This window comes from Carcharhinus amblyrhynchos, chromosome 13 (assembly GCF_965287045.1).
Source record: "Carcharhinus amblyrhynchos chromosome 13, sCarAmb.v2.hapA, whole genome shotgun sequence".
NCBI classification, from domain to species: Eukaryota; Metazoa; Chordata; class Chondrichthyes; order Carcharhiniformes; family Carcharhinidae; genus Carcharhinus; species Carcharhinus amblyrhynchos.
The window spans coordinates 6,664,410-6,679,316 of NC_137336.1; the positions used below are offsets into that span (position 1 = coordinate 6,664,410).

General features: G+C 42.1%; 1 protein-coding gene and 1 pseudogene across 1 annotated transcript in view; both read right to left on the reverse strand.

Moving 5' to 3' along the window:
• Positions 1-3,245, reverse strand: part of LOC145351671 (protocadherin alpha-C2-like) — a 261,415-nt gene extending 258,170 nt beyond the window's left edge. The window contains exon 1 of the mRNA XM_080201237.1: positions 652-3,245. Within this exon, the coding sequence (XP_080057363.1) occupies positions 652-3,162 (2,511 nt within the window). The 5' untranslated portion in view covers positions 3,163-3,245. The remainder of the gene's footprint in view (positions 1-651) is intronic.
• A 7,687-nt stretch (positions 3,246-10,932) lies between these two features.
• LOC145351628 (protocadherin alpha-C2 pseudogene) lies at positions 10,933-13,398 on the reverse strand (annotated as a pseudogene).
• Between the last annotated feature and the right edge of the window lie 1,509 nt (positions 13,399-14,907).

Here is a 14,907-nt window from a genome sequence, read left to right on the forward strand (position 1 = left end):
ATGAGTACAGGATTATGAGAGACATGGTGAGAGTGGAAAGGAAGTAAATGTTTGCATTAGTTGAAAGGTCAGTCACGAGGGGACACAACTTCAGTGTGAGGGGAAAGGGTTTAGGAGGAATGTGAGGAAAAACTTTGCTCAACCAGAGGGTAGTGCTAGTCTGGAATGCGTGCCTGGGAGGGTGTTGGAGTGATTTGGCTGCATCCTTCAAAAAGTACATGGATGACCACTTGGCACACCATAACATTCAAGGCTATAGGTCAGGTACTATTAAATGAGATTTTGCAGATCATTAAGATGTTCCTCTCGTGTCGATGTGCAGACAATAAGCCGAAGGACCTCTTTTCCATTGTTTGATTCTATGATTACAACCTAACATTTGATACTACACACATTCCGGAGGAAATTAAACAATGTTAGTGGACTGCTTTTGGCTAATATAACATGGATCAGATTTGTTCAATTGCAATGTAGTACGAAACAATACATTGAGAGGTTTGATAAAATCAAAGTGGGACAAAAATAGAAATTGTTGGAAGTCCATAACAGCTGGATCAGCACCCGGACTTTAGGTTATCTGTTTCTTCCAGGTGCTGGTCCACAAGCTGTCATCCTCCATTTTTTTTCTTTACTGAAACGTGTGATACTCACTTCACCAGAAAAATATGGCCAGTTTTTCGTTAAGCTTTCAGATTGCCCTGACGCGCATGTTCTGTTATTCTTCCTAGAAGATCCACTTGTTGGATTCACTGGAGCGAAATACATCAATTCCATCTTGGCTGCCTCTTGTGCTGATCGAATTTTGTAACGGTATGGCTCTGAAAGAGAACCATTTCCTCGAACCTCAAGGATGTTCGGAATTAACGTGGAGTCTGGCACAACCTGAAGGTTGACATGCGAATTCTGCCCTCTCGCTTTGGCCTCTAATTCCCTGGCACAGCAACAATTGGTAAGAAGACAATTCCCAGTGCGGCCAGATGGTCCTTCGCTTGGGCAAATGACAATAACAAGGACAATTATTACAATAAGAAGTAAGAAAGATATTATTCCCAAGGAAATTATTATATAAAATGCCAAATCGGAAGATTGTTGCACATTTCGGTGAGCATGCTGTACCTCTGACTGAATTTGTTCATTCTGTTCAATTATAGTGAGTGCGATCGTTGTACTGGCGGAGAGAGGCGGGTGTCCATTGTCCTTTACCTGGATGACGAGTCTTTGTGTGGCGGCGTCACTATCTTTAAATCGGCGAACGCTTCTTATTTCTCCCGACGTTGGTGAAACTGTAAATAGGCCTGGGTCAGTGGCTTGCAGGATTTGATAGGACAGTCGTGCATTCTGTCCAGTATCAGCATCAGAAGCAATCACTTTCATTATTAAAGATCCTGGATCTGCAGATCGAGGCACAGCCGTCTTACTGTGGTTCACTGCGCTAGGTGTTGTAATGACAGGAAAGTTGTCATTCTGATCGAGAATAATCACATTGACGGTGATGTTCCCAGTATGCAATGGCAAGCCCACATCTTGAGCTTGAACTCGGATCTTAAAGTTTTTAATCTTCTCGTAGTCAAAGGAACGTTGCGAATAGATAATGCCATTTTGGGAGTTGATTGAAACATATGAAGACACTGGAGCTCCCTGAACATCACTTTCCTGAATTTTGTAGGAAATCTGGGAATTTTGTTCAGTGTCTGGGTCGAAAGCGGTTACTGACCCAATGGAATTTCCAGGTGAGTTGTTCTCGGCCACATACACTGTGTGTGAAGACTGTACAAAGCTGGGTCCGTTGTCATTTATATCTGAAATATGCACAATCATTGTTTTGTTTGTGGATAGTGGAGGATTTCCTTCGTCTTTACAAATCACAGTCACTGCGTATTCCTGGGTACGTTCCCGATCCAGCACGCCATTTATGGTCAGTCTGTATGAATTCCTAAAGGAGGGGCTCAGCTCAAATGGGACATGCGAGGATATCTGACAATCTGTACGGCCGTTATTATGTGCGTCCCTATCTGTAACACTGACGAGTGCTATCAATGTCCCTGTTGGAGCATCCTCGCCCACTGTACTGGAAACTGGTTTTAGAATCAATTCCGGCGCATTGTCATTAACGTCCTGAATGTCCACCCGAACAGTACAGTGTGCGGATAGTGACGGTGTCCCCTTGTCCTTAGCTTCCACATGAATTTCATAAAGATGTATTTCTTCAAAATCCAAATTTCCCTTTACGCTGATTTCACCGGATTTCGCATTAATTCTAAATACTTCCGGTATTTTTTCTTCACTGTAGCTACTTAAAGAATAAACAATGTCCCCATTGGGCCCATCATCCAAATCAGTGGCGTTCAGTTTTATTACTAAAGTGCCGAGTGGAACATCTTCCCTTAAACTAGCAGCGTACAAGGGCTGTTGGAAAACTGGCGCATTGTCATTATTATCTAAGATAATGATGGTTACCTCAGCGGTTCCTGACCTCTCCGGTATTCCACCGTCAACAGCAGCGAGCAATAAACGTTGTGATGATTCTTTCTCGCGGTCAAGGGGTTTCTTCAACACCAGTTTAGGGATTTTCCATTTTCCAAGGGTCTGTACATCTAAAACGAAGTGTTCATTTGGAGTGAGCTGGTAAATTTGGACAGAATTGCTTCCAACATCAGGATCCTGCGCGGCCTCCAGAATAAACCGGGTTCCAGGTGTGGTCAATTCCGCAATCTCCAAACGGATTTCTCTGTTGGAGAAACTAGGGGAGTTATCGTTTATATCCACAATCTCGACCTCGATATCGTACTGTTCCACAGGATCATCAATCTCGAGTTCCAAAGGCAGGAAGCAGGTAAGACTCTGTCCGCAGAGTGCTTCCCTGTCTATTCTTTTATTCACAAATAATATTCCATTCTGGAGGTTTACATCAAAATATTGTAATGGTGATTTGGGAACGAACCTGAATCTGCGAGTTGAAAGCTCATCTGAATTTAATGCCAGGTCTTTGGCGATTGTTCCTACCAAAGCACCGTACTCTAATTCTTCTGGAATGGAGTAACGAACCTGCCCCGAAACCAGGCTCCAGGCGCAAAGCAACAAAATGGAGGCTGTCTTTCTCATCAAAAAACCCTCTGTAAGCGTTATGTCCTTTGCAGGAATGTGTTTTACCGTCTTCATCATTTCTTGCGTCCGGTATTATCAGTTATTCCATCGCAAGTAAATCAGATAATGCAGGAGATACGTTGACAAGCGAGGAGACCTTCAAACCTTCTGAGCAGATAGCTCGGTGTTTTCATGTGAACGGCAGTTATCTGCCTGTTTTCATCTCTCAGTGTTGGGGGCTGGGTGGTGGATCTCCAGCTGAATTTCTTTCCCTTATTGGTAGACAGCGACACAAAGAGTCTTTGCCTATAACTACACTGAGATCATATTAAAGCTAGGCTTCGGATAATTTGTGAAAATCTCAACTGTCTTGTCATAATTAAATTAATTTAGGAGAGCACCTAGCATAAAAATTAGGTATTGATAATAACTGGTTTGTTTTAGTGATACCAAGTAAATGATCTGTTACATTTGCTGTGTCCATTATTAACATAACACAACACATTTTTGGCCCCAAATAAAAAGCTTTGTACAGGCTACATGTGTTTATTTTAATTTTCAAGCTAGCTAGTCGTACGCTGTGGAAATGCTGCCAATACTCTGCTAATCTGGCAGGATCTGTGGAGCGAGGAAGCCTGTGAACTTTCTTCAGAACTGAGAGGAGTTAGGAAAGTGGATTCTGAACAAGGGGTGGATCGGAGAAGGACAAAACGAAGACAGGCAGATTGAAAAAAACAGAAGAGTTCGTCTTTCAGGGCCAAAGGGAATGAAGATGTGGCAAGAGAAGGTGCACTGTTGACTGAAAACAAAGGAACAGTGAAACAAAAAAAAAGTCCGTACAGTGGCACAGTGCTTGGCAATGCTTCATCACAGCATGAGGGAACCGGATGAGCTGGTGTACACACGGGTCACCTACGTTCTGACTTAGTGACAGTCTCCTATCTTTTCCCCATACGCCTGCACATAGCTTCTATCCCAATCATCATCGAATGCCCTCTTGACAGCCATAATTGAACTTGCTTGCAATCTAATTCCAGGCAATGCATTCCAGGTTCGGACCACCCGTTGTGTGAAAAAAGTTTTTGTTTTCTCACATCACATTTGCTTCTTTTGCAAATCACTTTAAACCTGTATTTTCTCGATCTTGATCCTTTTACAAGTGAGAACAATTTTACCTGTCAATTTTGTTCAGCCTGCTTATGAATTTGAAAATCTCCATCAAATTTCCTCTTAGCCTTCTCCACTACAAGGAAAACAGTTCCAACCCCTCATATCTATTCTGATAATTAAAGTTTCTTATGCCTGGAACATTCTTGCAAACAAACCTCTTCTTCACTCTCTCCAATACATTCGCATAATTCATATAACGAGGAGCACAGATATGTACATAATGTGCCAGCTAAGGCCTAACTAGTGCCATGAATAAGTTCAGCATAACCTGCTGTTCCTATACTCTGTGTCCCTATTAATAAAACTTAGGATATTATATGTTTTATTAACTGCTCTTTTCAGCTTACTTGCTACCTTCAATGATGCATGCACATACTCTTGCCCCTTTCAATAATGTGTGCACCTGATCACCTTAAGGATCTTGACCCATATTTTATATTACTCCTCATGTTCTTCCTACTAAAATGCATCACCGCGCACTCCTTATTTAACTTCATCTCTCACACACCTGCACTCTCCATCAACTTGCATACATCCTTTTGCAGTTCTACACTGCCCTCGCCACAAACTTTGAACTCTCCCCGTGCATACCGTCCTCAGCCCACCTTTTGCCAGACAAAAGTTCACAGTCACAATATTCATTCATGAGTTATTTGTGTTGCTGGCTGTCAAGCATTTGTTGCCCACCCCTAGTTGCCTTTAGAGGCCAGTTGAAAGTCAACCACATCGGTATGGCTCTGGAGTCACTTGTAGACCAGGAAAGGGCAGTCGATTTCCTCCCCTCAAGGACATTAATGAATAAGATGGGTTTTCCCGAAAATTCACAATGGCTCCATGATCATCACTGGATTCTGGGTATTTTATATTGAATTCAAATTCCACTACCTGCCATAGTGGAATTCCAATCCAGGTCCTAGAATGGTACCTGGATTTCTGGATGAATAATCTAGCCATAATACCACAAGGCTATCACATCCCCCTTTTCGAAGTTGTTGTCCCTCCACTAATTGTTGAGCAGTTTCACAAAGTTTTTTTTTACTTCCGTTTCCTTTGCTATGGGTTCTTACTTCGAGTGACACACAGAGGCTTCACTCCAAACTGTGGCTCCTTGCCGAAAAGACGTCCAACTTTAAAATACCAATGACTACTTGAAAACCATGCTGACACCTAGATCTCTGCAACCATGATCAGGAAACTTCCCTAACACTGACCACTAATTATTACTTCCTACGCAAATTATCTTCAGGTATATCAAAATACCACATTTTTCCTTTCTGGTCAGTGGCTCTTGTTGTGAAACTTAAGGAGTACATTGCGATTTCTGAATATCTGATAGACATACTCGAAACAAAACAATAACTTGGCACAAAAGCTAGACTGTTTGCATTATTGGGTAGCTTCTGCAGTCAAAATTAAAAGCAAATCAGCTCTGACAGAGGGTCGTTCAGAGTTGAAACGTTGGTTATATTCTCTATCCACAGATGCTGGCAGATCTGTTGAGATTTTTCAGCATTTTTCAGATTTTGTTTGAGGCTGATTTAGTGTTGGATCTCTATGCCGACGGAAAGGCTGACTCTACTGCGTGAAGAATTAAAGAGATTGGGAGATGCTCGTAGTGCGGAAGACTCTGGTGCATCCAGAAGAAAGTGGGAAAGCCTACTTTTTTGTCAAGAAAAGCTTCCTCCCCTTTTGGAGTCAGCAAACCTTATCCTGAAAAGGGACTGCTCAGCCAAGATGCTGCCGTCCAGCTTCACTTATGACCTGACACTGGTGTCCAATAACCTCCATGCATCTGTCACCTGTGTGAAGATTCTTGACTGTCGACTCCCAGGTTCACTGTCCTTTTACCATTGTCAATTCCCCACTGCAATAGAACTTTGGAATGGGATCGTGGTAGAAGTCTCCGTGCGACTCTGTTTATTGTGAGGAACTTGGAGTTAAAAGGAAGCGTTCCTGAGGCATACGAGAAGGTAGAACTTACCATGACTGTATAGAGGATCATGATGTGCCAAACTTTGGTGATGTGTTGAGTCACAATGACTCAGACCACTTTGCCGTTGCAAACTTATTCCACAATACCAGCCAATGAGAAGCTCAATCTTCCTTCACCTATGTTGCCATTGAACTGAACATTGTGTGGCATCTCCCCCAAAACCTTGCTCTCATGGTGGTCATAACAAGAGCAAGAAGTTCACTACGGTTTGCTCATAGGACCACTGAAGTGGCCAAGCCTCTACACTATGGCAAGATCACAATCTATGCACTACTATGTTTATCATTACTGAGAATGGTATTTGGAGGTGCTGTGCAAAAGGCAACCAGTGTTTTCATCAACTGCTTCAACAGAAGGATGTAAAAAGCAAGCGTCATTCAGGTATCCAAGAAGGTGAGATGTCCAATCAGCATTCTGATGACGAAATTCACTTATTAGTGAGCTCCAAGTGCACAAGCCACAACTCTATTGATTAAGACTCATGATTAGTACCTGGAAAATATAAAGTACTTCCGGGACCTTGGAGGTTATCTTCCATGGAAGGCTAACATTGATGAAGAAATCCACCGTCATCTGATTTCTTCTGGCACAACATTTCACCATCGGAGGAAGAGAGTGAAGATCAGAACACCTTAAAACAAGCTTACGCTCTATCACGTGGTCGTGGTCCATTCAATGCTGTACAGGGTTAAAACATGGACACCCTGTACAGCAAATAGGAGGCACTTCAAAGCATTGGTGCCTCACCGCCGATGATGTCTGCAGAAAATGTTACACGTTTTTTGAGAGGATAGATGTACCAACATAGGTGTCCTCTCACATGTAGACACCCAAAGCATCAAGGCTATGGAAATGCTCCATCTGCTTCATTTGGATCTGGTCATATACTTTGGTGTCAGGTACGAATCTTTACAGAAGATCTTCTTCGCTCAACTCAGGGTAAATGTATGAGACAGAAGAAACACTTCAAAGATGTCCTGAAAGCCAACGTGAAGAAATGCAACTGGACTAGATAGCAACAAAATCTGTGAGAAGGATCCCAGCACTTTGACACCAAAAATTGCAAAATTAAGAAAATACGCAAAAACAGCAAAGGAAAGTGCTTTAATCCAAGCACTCAACATGACAGCCCACATGACAACAGGTGTTCTACGTGCCAAATATTCTTCATATTCAGAAACGGCATCATGTTATTTGAAGATCCAAAACACTTCACCCACTGATTCCCTTTAATGTTAAGCCATCTTTGGACTCCTGGAAGACAACCAACCACAAAGAACAAAGAACAACACAGCACGGGAAACAGGCCCTTCGGCCCAACGAGCCCGCGCCGCCATTTTAACATTGTGAGTTCCCTCTTCCACCCATGACCTTTGTGTACGCTTATGGCACTCCATATTGGAAACCAGATTGAGGGGAGACTAATTTAGGGACAATTTGTTACACCAATTAGCCAAAGAGCACATCTTTGGGGTATGGGAGGAAACTAGAGCACCCAGAGAAAACCCACGCAAGCACGGGGAGGATGCGCAAACTCCCACAGATACTGGCCCAAATCCATGTATCTGCACAGCAAACAGTGATAGTCACTGAGCTGTCGTGTTGCCCATCAGCTGGTCCAGTTTAAGCGTACACTAACGACGTGAAGCACTAGGCTACTCTCGAAACATCCAAGAGCAGCCCTCGCACGACCCACCGCGTGTATGCCCCTTGTTGGACAACAAGGCGGACCGAAGCACCTGTGGATTAAAGGAGAAAAACATCAATAACATGCACATCTTATGCAAACATCCAAGGGAATCCCCAGAAGCTCAAAAGTAAAACAAGTGAGCCAGAAGATATGTTGGAAGGTCCATAGGAATCAATTGATTCCCAGGAACGTCCCAAGGCTCTTGATCCTTATTTAAGACAGTTTCCTATATCCCTCTATCTCTATTCTGCTCATGTGCCTGTCTAAGTATCCCTTAAACAACTCCAGCGTGCCTGCTTCCACCACCTTACTTGGCAGTGCATTCCATACCCCCACAACCCTCTGTGTGAAAAACCTCCCTCTAACATCCGAATTATACCTCGCACCCCTCACCCTAAGCCCGTGGCCCCTCGTAATATTTGGTTCCAATTTGGGAAAAAGCTTACCACTGTTTACTCTATCTATACCCTTCATAATCTTATACACTCTATTAGGCCTCCTCTCATTCTCCGTCTTTCTAAGGAAAACAGCTCCAATTTGCCCAATCTTTCCACATAACGCAGTCCTTCCATACCAGGCAGCATGCTGGTAAACTGCCGGAGTTGAGGGGGTAGAGCTATGAGGAGAGGCTGAATAAACTAGGCTTGTACTCGTTAGAGTTTAGAAGAATGAGGGGAGATCTCACTGAGACGTATAAGATGATGAATGGGATGGATAGGATAGAGGTGGAGAGACTCTTCCCACTCAGAAAGGATAGTAGGACTAGGGGGCACAGCCTCAAGATAAAGGGGGGGGCGGTTTAGAACGGAGTTGAGGAGGAACTTCTTCACTCAAAGGGTGGTGAATCTCTGGAATTCTCTGCCCGTTGAAGTGGTGGAGGCTACCTCGCTAAATATTTTTAAGACGCGGGTTGATGGGTTTTTGATAAGCGAGGGGATAAAGGGTTATGGGGAGCGGGCGGGAATGTGGAGCTGAGCCAAGACAGATCAGCCATGATCTTATTGAATGGCGGGGCAGGCTCGAAGGGCTAGTTGGCCTACTCCTGCTCCTATTTCTTATGTTCTTATGTTCTTATCTCTAAAGAGCAAGAGGAGAGCCAGGGAGAGGAATTCCCCACTCAAAAACAGGGCAGAGAATCTAAGCATGGAGCCAAGGGAAATGGGTGAGATATTAAATGAGTATTTTGCCTCAGTATTCACTAAAGGGAAGGACTTGGTGGACGATGAGTCTGAGGAAGGGTGTGTACATTGTTTGTGTCATGTTCACATTAAAAAGGAGGAGTTCTTGGGGTTCTTGAGAAACATTAAGTTGGGCAAGTCCCCAGGGCCTGATGGGATATGCACCAGAGGGAGCCAAGAGAGGAATTTGCTGGGGCCTTGAGGGAAATCTTTGTATCCTCATTGGCTGCAGGGAGGTTCCAGAGGATTGGGGAATATCCAATGTTGTTCCTTTGTTTCAGAAGGGTAGCAAGAATAATCCAAGTAATTACAGGCTGGTGAGCCTTACTTACATCAGTGGAAGGGAAATTATTGGAGAAGAGTTTTCGAAGCAGGATTTACTCCACTTGGAAATAGGTGGACATATTGACGAGAGGCAACATGATTTTATGAACAGGAGATTGTGTCTCACAAACTTGAGCTAGTGTTTTGAGGAAGTGACAAAGACGATTGATGAGGGTAAGATATTGTCTACACGGACTTCAGTAAGGCCTTTGACAAGGCCCCTCATGGGAGATTGGTACAGAAGGTGAAGTCTCACAGGATCAGAGGTGAGCTGGCAAGATGGAATCAGAACTGGCTCGGTCATAGAAGACAGAGGGTAACAATGGAAGGGTGCATATCTGAATGGAGGACTGTGACAAGAAGGTATTTGGCATGCTTGCGCTCGTTGGCTGGGGCATTGAGTTTGAAGATTGGCAAGCCATGCTGTAGCTTTATAGAACCTTAGTTAGGCCGCACTTGCAATACAGTGTTGAATTCCTTCTTTCTTAAGTTTTCCTTCTTTTCCTTACCGAATGCTATATATCCCTTGACATCCAGGGTTCTCTGAACTTGTTGATCCCAATTGTTTTCGGTGCACTTAGTATTCACCTCTTTCTATAGTTTCAATTTTCCCCTATGTTTTTCATCCCTTTTGTTTCAATCCTATTGTTTTTCGCAAGCCCTTAGTTAGTTACATAGTTCTTTGACTCTACTCACTATTTGATAAAATGTTTCCCACGGCTGTACTTGAAATATTTCCATTCTGTCTACAAATGTGGCCCTGAGCTTTGATCACTTGCCATTTGATGCTTGGTATCATTCTGAATTCTCTGAACTTCAGTAAGAAGTCTCACAACAACACGTTGAAGTCCAACAGGTTTATTTGGTAGCATGAGCTTTCAGAGCGCTGCTCTTTCATCCTTCACCGCTCATCTGATGAAGGAGCAGCTTGAAGGGTGGTGAAGGGTGGCCCCATGCACCAGATGAATAAGCAGAGCTCCGAAAGCTTGTGCTACCAAATATACCTGTTGGAAATTAACCTGATGTTGTGAGATTTCTTATTGTATCCACACCAGTCCAACGCCAGCATCTCCACATCATTCTCTCCTCCTCCATTTTTCGAATAAGTTCAACTGAACCTAGAGGAGCAGCAACTCATCTATTTGTTTGACTTTTTTCCGGCCTTCAGGACTGAACATCAAGTTGAAAAATTTCACATGATTATGACTGCTTCCATTTTTTAAGGCAGCAGCAAGGTTAACATACATTTCTGCAGTTTTTATCAAACGTATTGTTTGCGTTTAGCAAACTAATAAATCGCACAATTGTCAAGAACGATTATAATTTTTTCTTGGGGATTGTTTAACAAAAAAAGCCTAAAATTCTGGACACATGAAATACATGCAGAGAAAGTTGTAAGCAGATGAAATGCACCTGTAGAAGTATATCAGTGTGCCTATCAATCTGACAGGAGTACCTTTCTTTTCTTGCATTTATGTTTCACCATTAAGACGTTAACTTTTGTGTGATCTGCTCACCTCGCGTAATGCATCGGACCAGTTGTTATTCAGCTTTGCGCTCTGCGATGAAACGGACAATGCGTTCCTCCCAGGAGTTCCAGCCATTTGCGGACTGAGAAACATTTCAGCTGGTTCCGGCGCTGAGCGAATTTTATAACGGTAGGTACCTGAAGGTGAGCCATTTCCACGAACCTCGAGGATATTTGGAATTAAATTGGAATCCCGAACAATTTGAACATTGACATTTGAATTCTGATATTCTAATTCCCTGCTGCAGCAACAACTAGTAAGAGAACAAATCCGACCATAAGAGGGACCTCTGCCCGTTGGGCATATAGCCACAGCAAGCACAATTATAACGACCAGCAAAAAAAGCGAAGTTACTCCCAAAGAAATTATTATATAAAAGGTTAATCTCTGTGAATTTTGGGAACTCTTGTGGGGTTCAGTAAAATCCGCTTGAATGTTGATATTTTCTTCGACTATTGTCAAAGTAATAGTGGCCGTGGCGGAGAGAGCTGGATATCCATTGTCTTTCACTTGGATAAGTAGCGTTTGCATGCTGGCGTCGGTATCTTTAAATCGTCGAACACTTCTCACTTCCCCCGAATTGGGTGAAACGGAAAAGAGACCTGGATCACTGGCGTGCAAAACTTGATATAATAATCGACTATTCTGACCTGAATCAGCATCCGAAGCAATGATTTTTGTTGCCAAATACCCTGGGTTTGCAGAGCGAGGCACACTTGTATTGGCATGCTTTCTTGATCCAGACGATATTATAACTGGAGGATTATCGTTTTGATCAAGGATAATCACATTCACAGCAGCATTGCTTGAAAGCATTGGCAATCCCGCATCTTGAGCTTGAACATGGAGCTGAAAACTCTTAAGCTGTTCGTAGTCAAATTGACGCTTTGAATAGATGGTGCCATTTTCCGGGTTAATATAGACATACGAAGACACCGGCAAAGCCTGAATCTGGTTCTGCACCATTGTGTAAGACACTTGTGAATTTTGGCCTACGTCAGGATCGAAAGCTGTCACTGATCCAATGGATCTACCAGGGACGTTGTTTTCTGTCACGTAAAATGTATATGAATTTTGCGTAAACCGCGGCGCATTGTCATTTATATCTGAAATTTGCACAACGATTGTTTTGTTGGTGGCTAAGGGAGGGAATCCACGGTCCTTACAGGTGACCGTGATTTTATATTGAGGAGTGCTTTCCCGGTCAAGGACATTATTTGTGATAAGTCTATATGAATTTTTAAAAGAAGATTTCAGGTCAAAGGGGACGTTTGGAGAGATTGAACAATCGGTATAGGCGTTGTTCTTGAAATCTTGGTCTGTAACGCTAATCAATGCTATTAGCGCACCAATAGGAGCATCTTCACTAATTGCACGCGAAATTGAATTCAATATCAAATCTGGAGGATTGTCATTGATATCTTTGATCTCCACTCGCACATTGCAGTGCGCAGATAATGGTGACGAACTACGATCCTTAGCTTCTACATCAATCTCATAAATACTGGCTTCCTCAAAATCCAATATACCCTTTACCTGGATCTCCCCGGATGTTGAATTAATCCGAAATATTTTAGGTATGTCTTCTTCATTGTAACTACCAAACGAGTAGAGCACCTCACCATTAGGACCCTCGTCCATATCAGTAGCATTAAGGTTAATCACCAAAGTGCCCGGTGGTACGTTTTCCATTAGACTGACAGTGTACAACGACTGCAGAAAAACCGGTGCATTATCATTAATGTCCAAGATAGTAATGGTTATATGCGCGGTACCTGTCCTTTCTGGGAATCCACCGTCAAACGCCGTCAGCAATAAATGATGTTTTGTTTGTTTTTCTCGGTCGAGAGTGCTCTGCAAGACTAGTTCGGGCACTTTCCGTTTTCGGCGACTCTGCACGTCTAAAATAAAATGGTCATTTGGAGAGAGCTGGTATGTGCGGATAGAATTGTTTCCTCCGTCAAGATCATGAGCGTGTTCTAAGCGGAAACGCGCTCCAGGCATCGCTGATTCCGCAATTTCCAAATGAATTTCACTGCTCGGAAAACTCGGAGAATTATCATTGATATCCAGAATCTCAATTTCCACGCGGTATTGCTCCACAGGATTTTCAATTACAGCTTCCAAAGACAGTAAACAGGTAACACTTTGTCCACAGAGTTGTTCCCTGTCTATTCTTTTATTCACAAATAAAATTCCATTCATGCGATTTACATCCAAATATTGCAAAGACGAAGCAGACACCATTCGGAATCTACGGCGTAATAGTTCCTCCACGGGCAAACCCAAATCTTTGCCGATATCTCCCACGAAGACACCGTGTTCCAGTTCTTCGGGAATGGAGTAACGAATCTGCCCGGAAACCAGATTCCAGGCACAAAGCAGGAAGGTGGATGATATAAGCACCGAGCGACTGCCCGGTTTTGTCATTTCTTTTTCAGGTATGATTGTTCCAAACCTTACAAATTCTTCTGGCTGATAGCATTCTGCATCTTACGCCAAGTAAATCGTTCAATATGGAAAATTAGATGAAACACGGAGAGGCCATGTGAAGAGGTGACTCGCCTTGTTCGTACAAACATCATCATTCCTTCTGCTTCCTTCAACGGATATTGGGGGATGGGCCATAGATGGGTGGTGGATCACCAGCAGTATTTCATCTCCTTATTGGTACACAGCGACACAAAGAGTCTGGGCCTATAACTGCACTGAGAAAATACCAAAGCTGAACAACATTGAAAATAACAAAATTGTGACTTTTTGGTTATTTTTCTCACAGATCATGAATGTATTTTGCAACGGAGTTATTGCACAGCTATTCCTACGAAGTTCTATTCATCTTAGCGACAGGAAATAGTTAAATGACAGGAATAATTCAAATTATTTATGCGGCTTACATAGCATATCTTAAAACTTACATCGTAAAAAATCCAGACAATTTAATAGCATGCCCTTCATTTAAAGCACTATCTATTCAAATGACTAGTATATTTCAACACTAGAAAATAAAAGTCAATGTCAAGTTCAACATTTTCTTCACTTTTATTTGAAAGACAGATTAAAACTGTAATTATTTTCGAGTTTGTTTCAAACAGTTATGTTGTTAATATTTAAAAATGCATTTTCATCTGTAATTATATATATATATGTAATTATATATATTCGTGTCTACCTGAGGGTGAGAAGACTCATTAGAACATGGAACTTGTACTATGTCACAGGGTTTCAAATACAGTTGAGATATGTCTGTGATATGTCAGTTATATCTGTGCTATACCAATTATATAATATCTGTTTCGTGGAATTAATGTATCCTAATCAAACTTCACAGAATTACAGACAAGTTCAAGTGTAAAACGTTACATTTGAAAACAGGAAGCATTAAATCATTACAACTAAATGGTTCACAGTATATGGTGAAGTATGATGACAACTTTAGTATATTAATTAATCTTAAAACATTTGTATTTCACGTATTTCTTGTTTTGATATGTTCGATACACCTCATTGCCAAGTCTTTTCAATTACTATTTCCTAAGTTCAAATTGCCAATGTAAACTTTCCACGTTGTAATTACACTAGACATCCTGAGGTAGCGCCATAGTGGTTCAGTTGAGCAAATCTCAGCTCCTGTCCAGAATGGTAGATAAACCATTGTACTCCAAAAATGCCTATCTGTTATTTATGCCCCATTTTAATATTTCATTCCAAATAATGAAATAAAAAAAAGTATAGTACCAGAATAAGGGTACTTCTAATGACTCTAAATGACAGTGAATTATATCTGTACATCTTGATTTTATGATCCCCTAATCTATATTCCAATTTTAAGGTAGAATCATTTGGTCTTAAATCCCACGTGCAAAGATTAAGTTATTTATAATAAACTTGCTAGACACGTACCAAAGTTGCAGATTCAGAAAAGTTTCGGCCATCAAG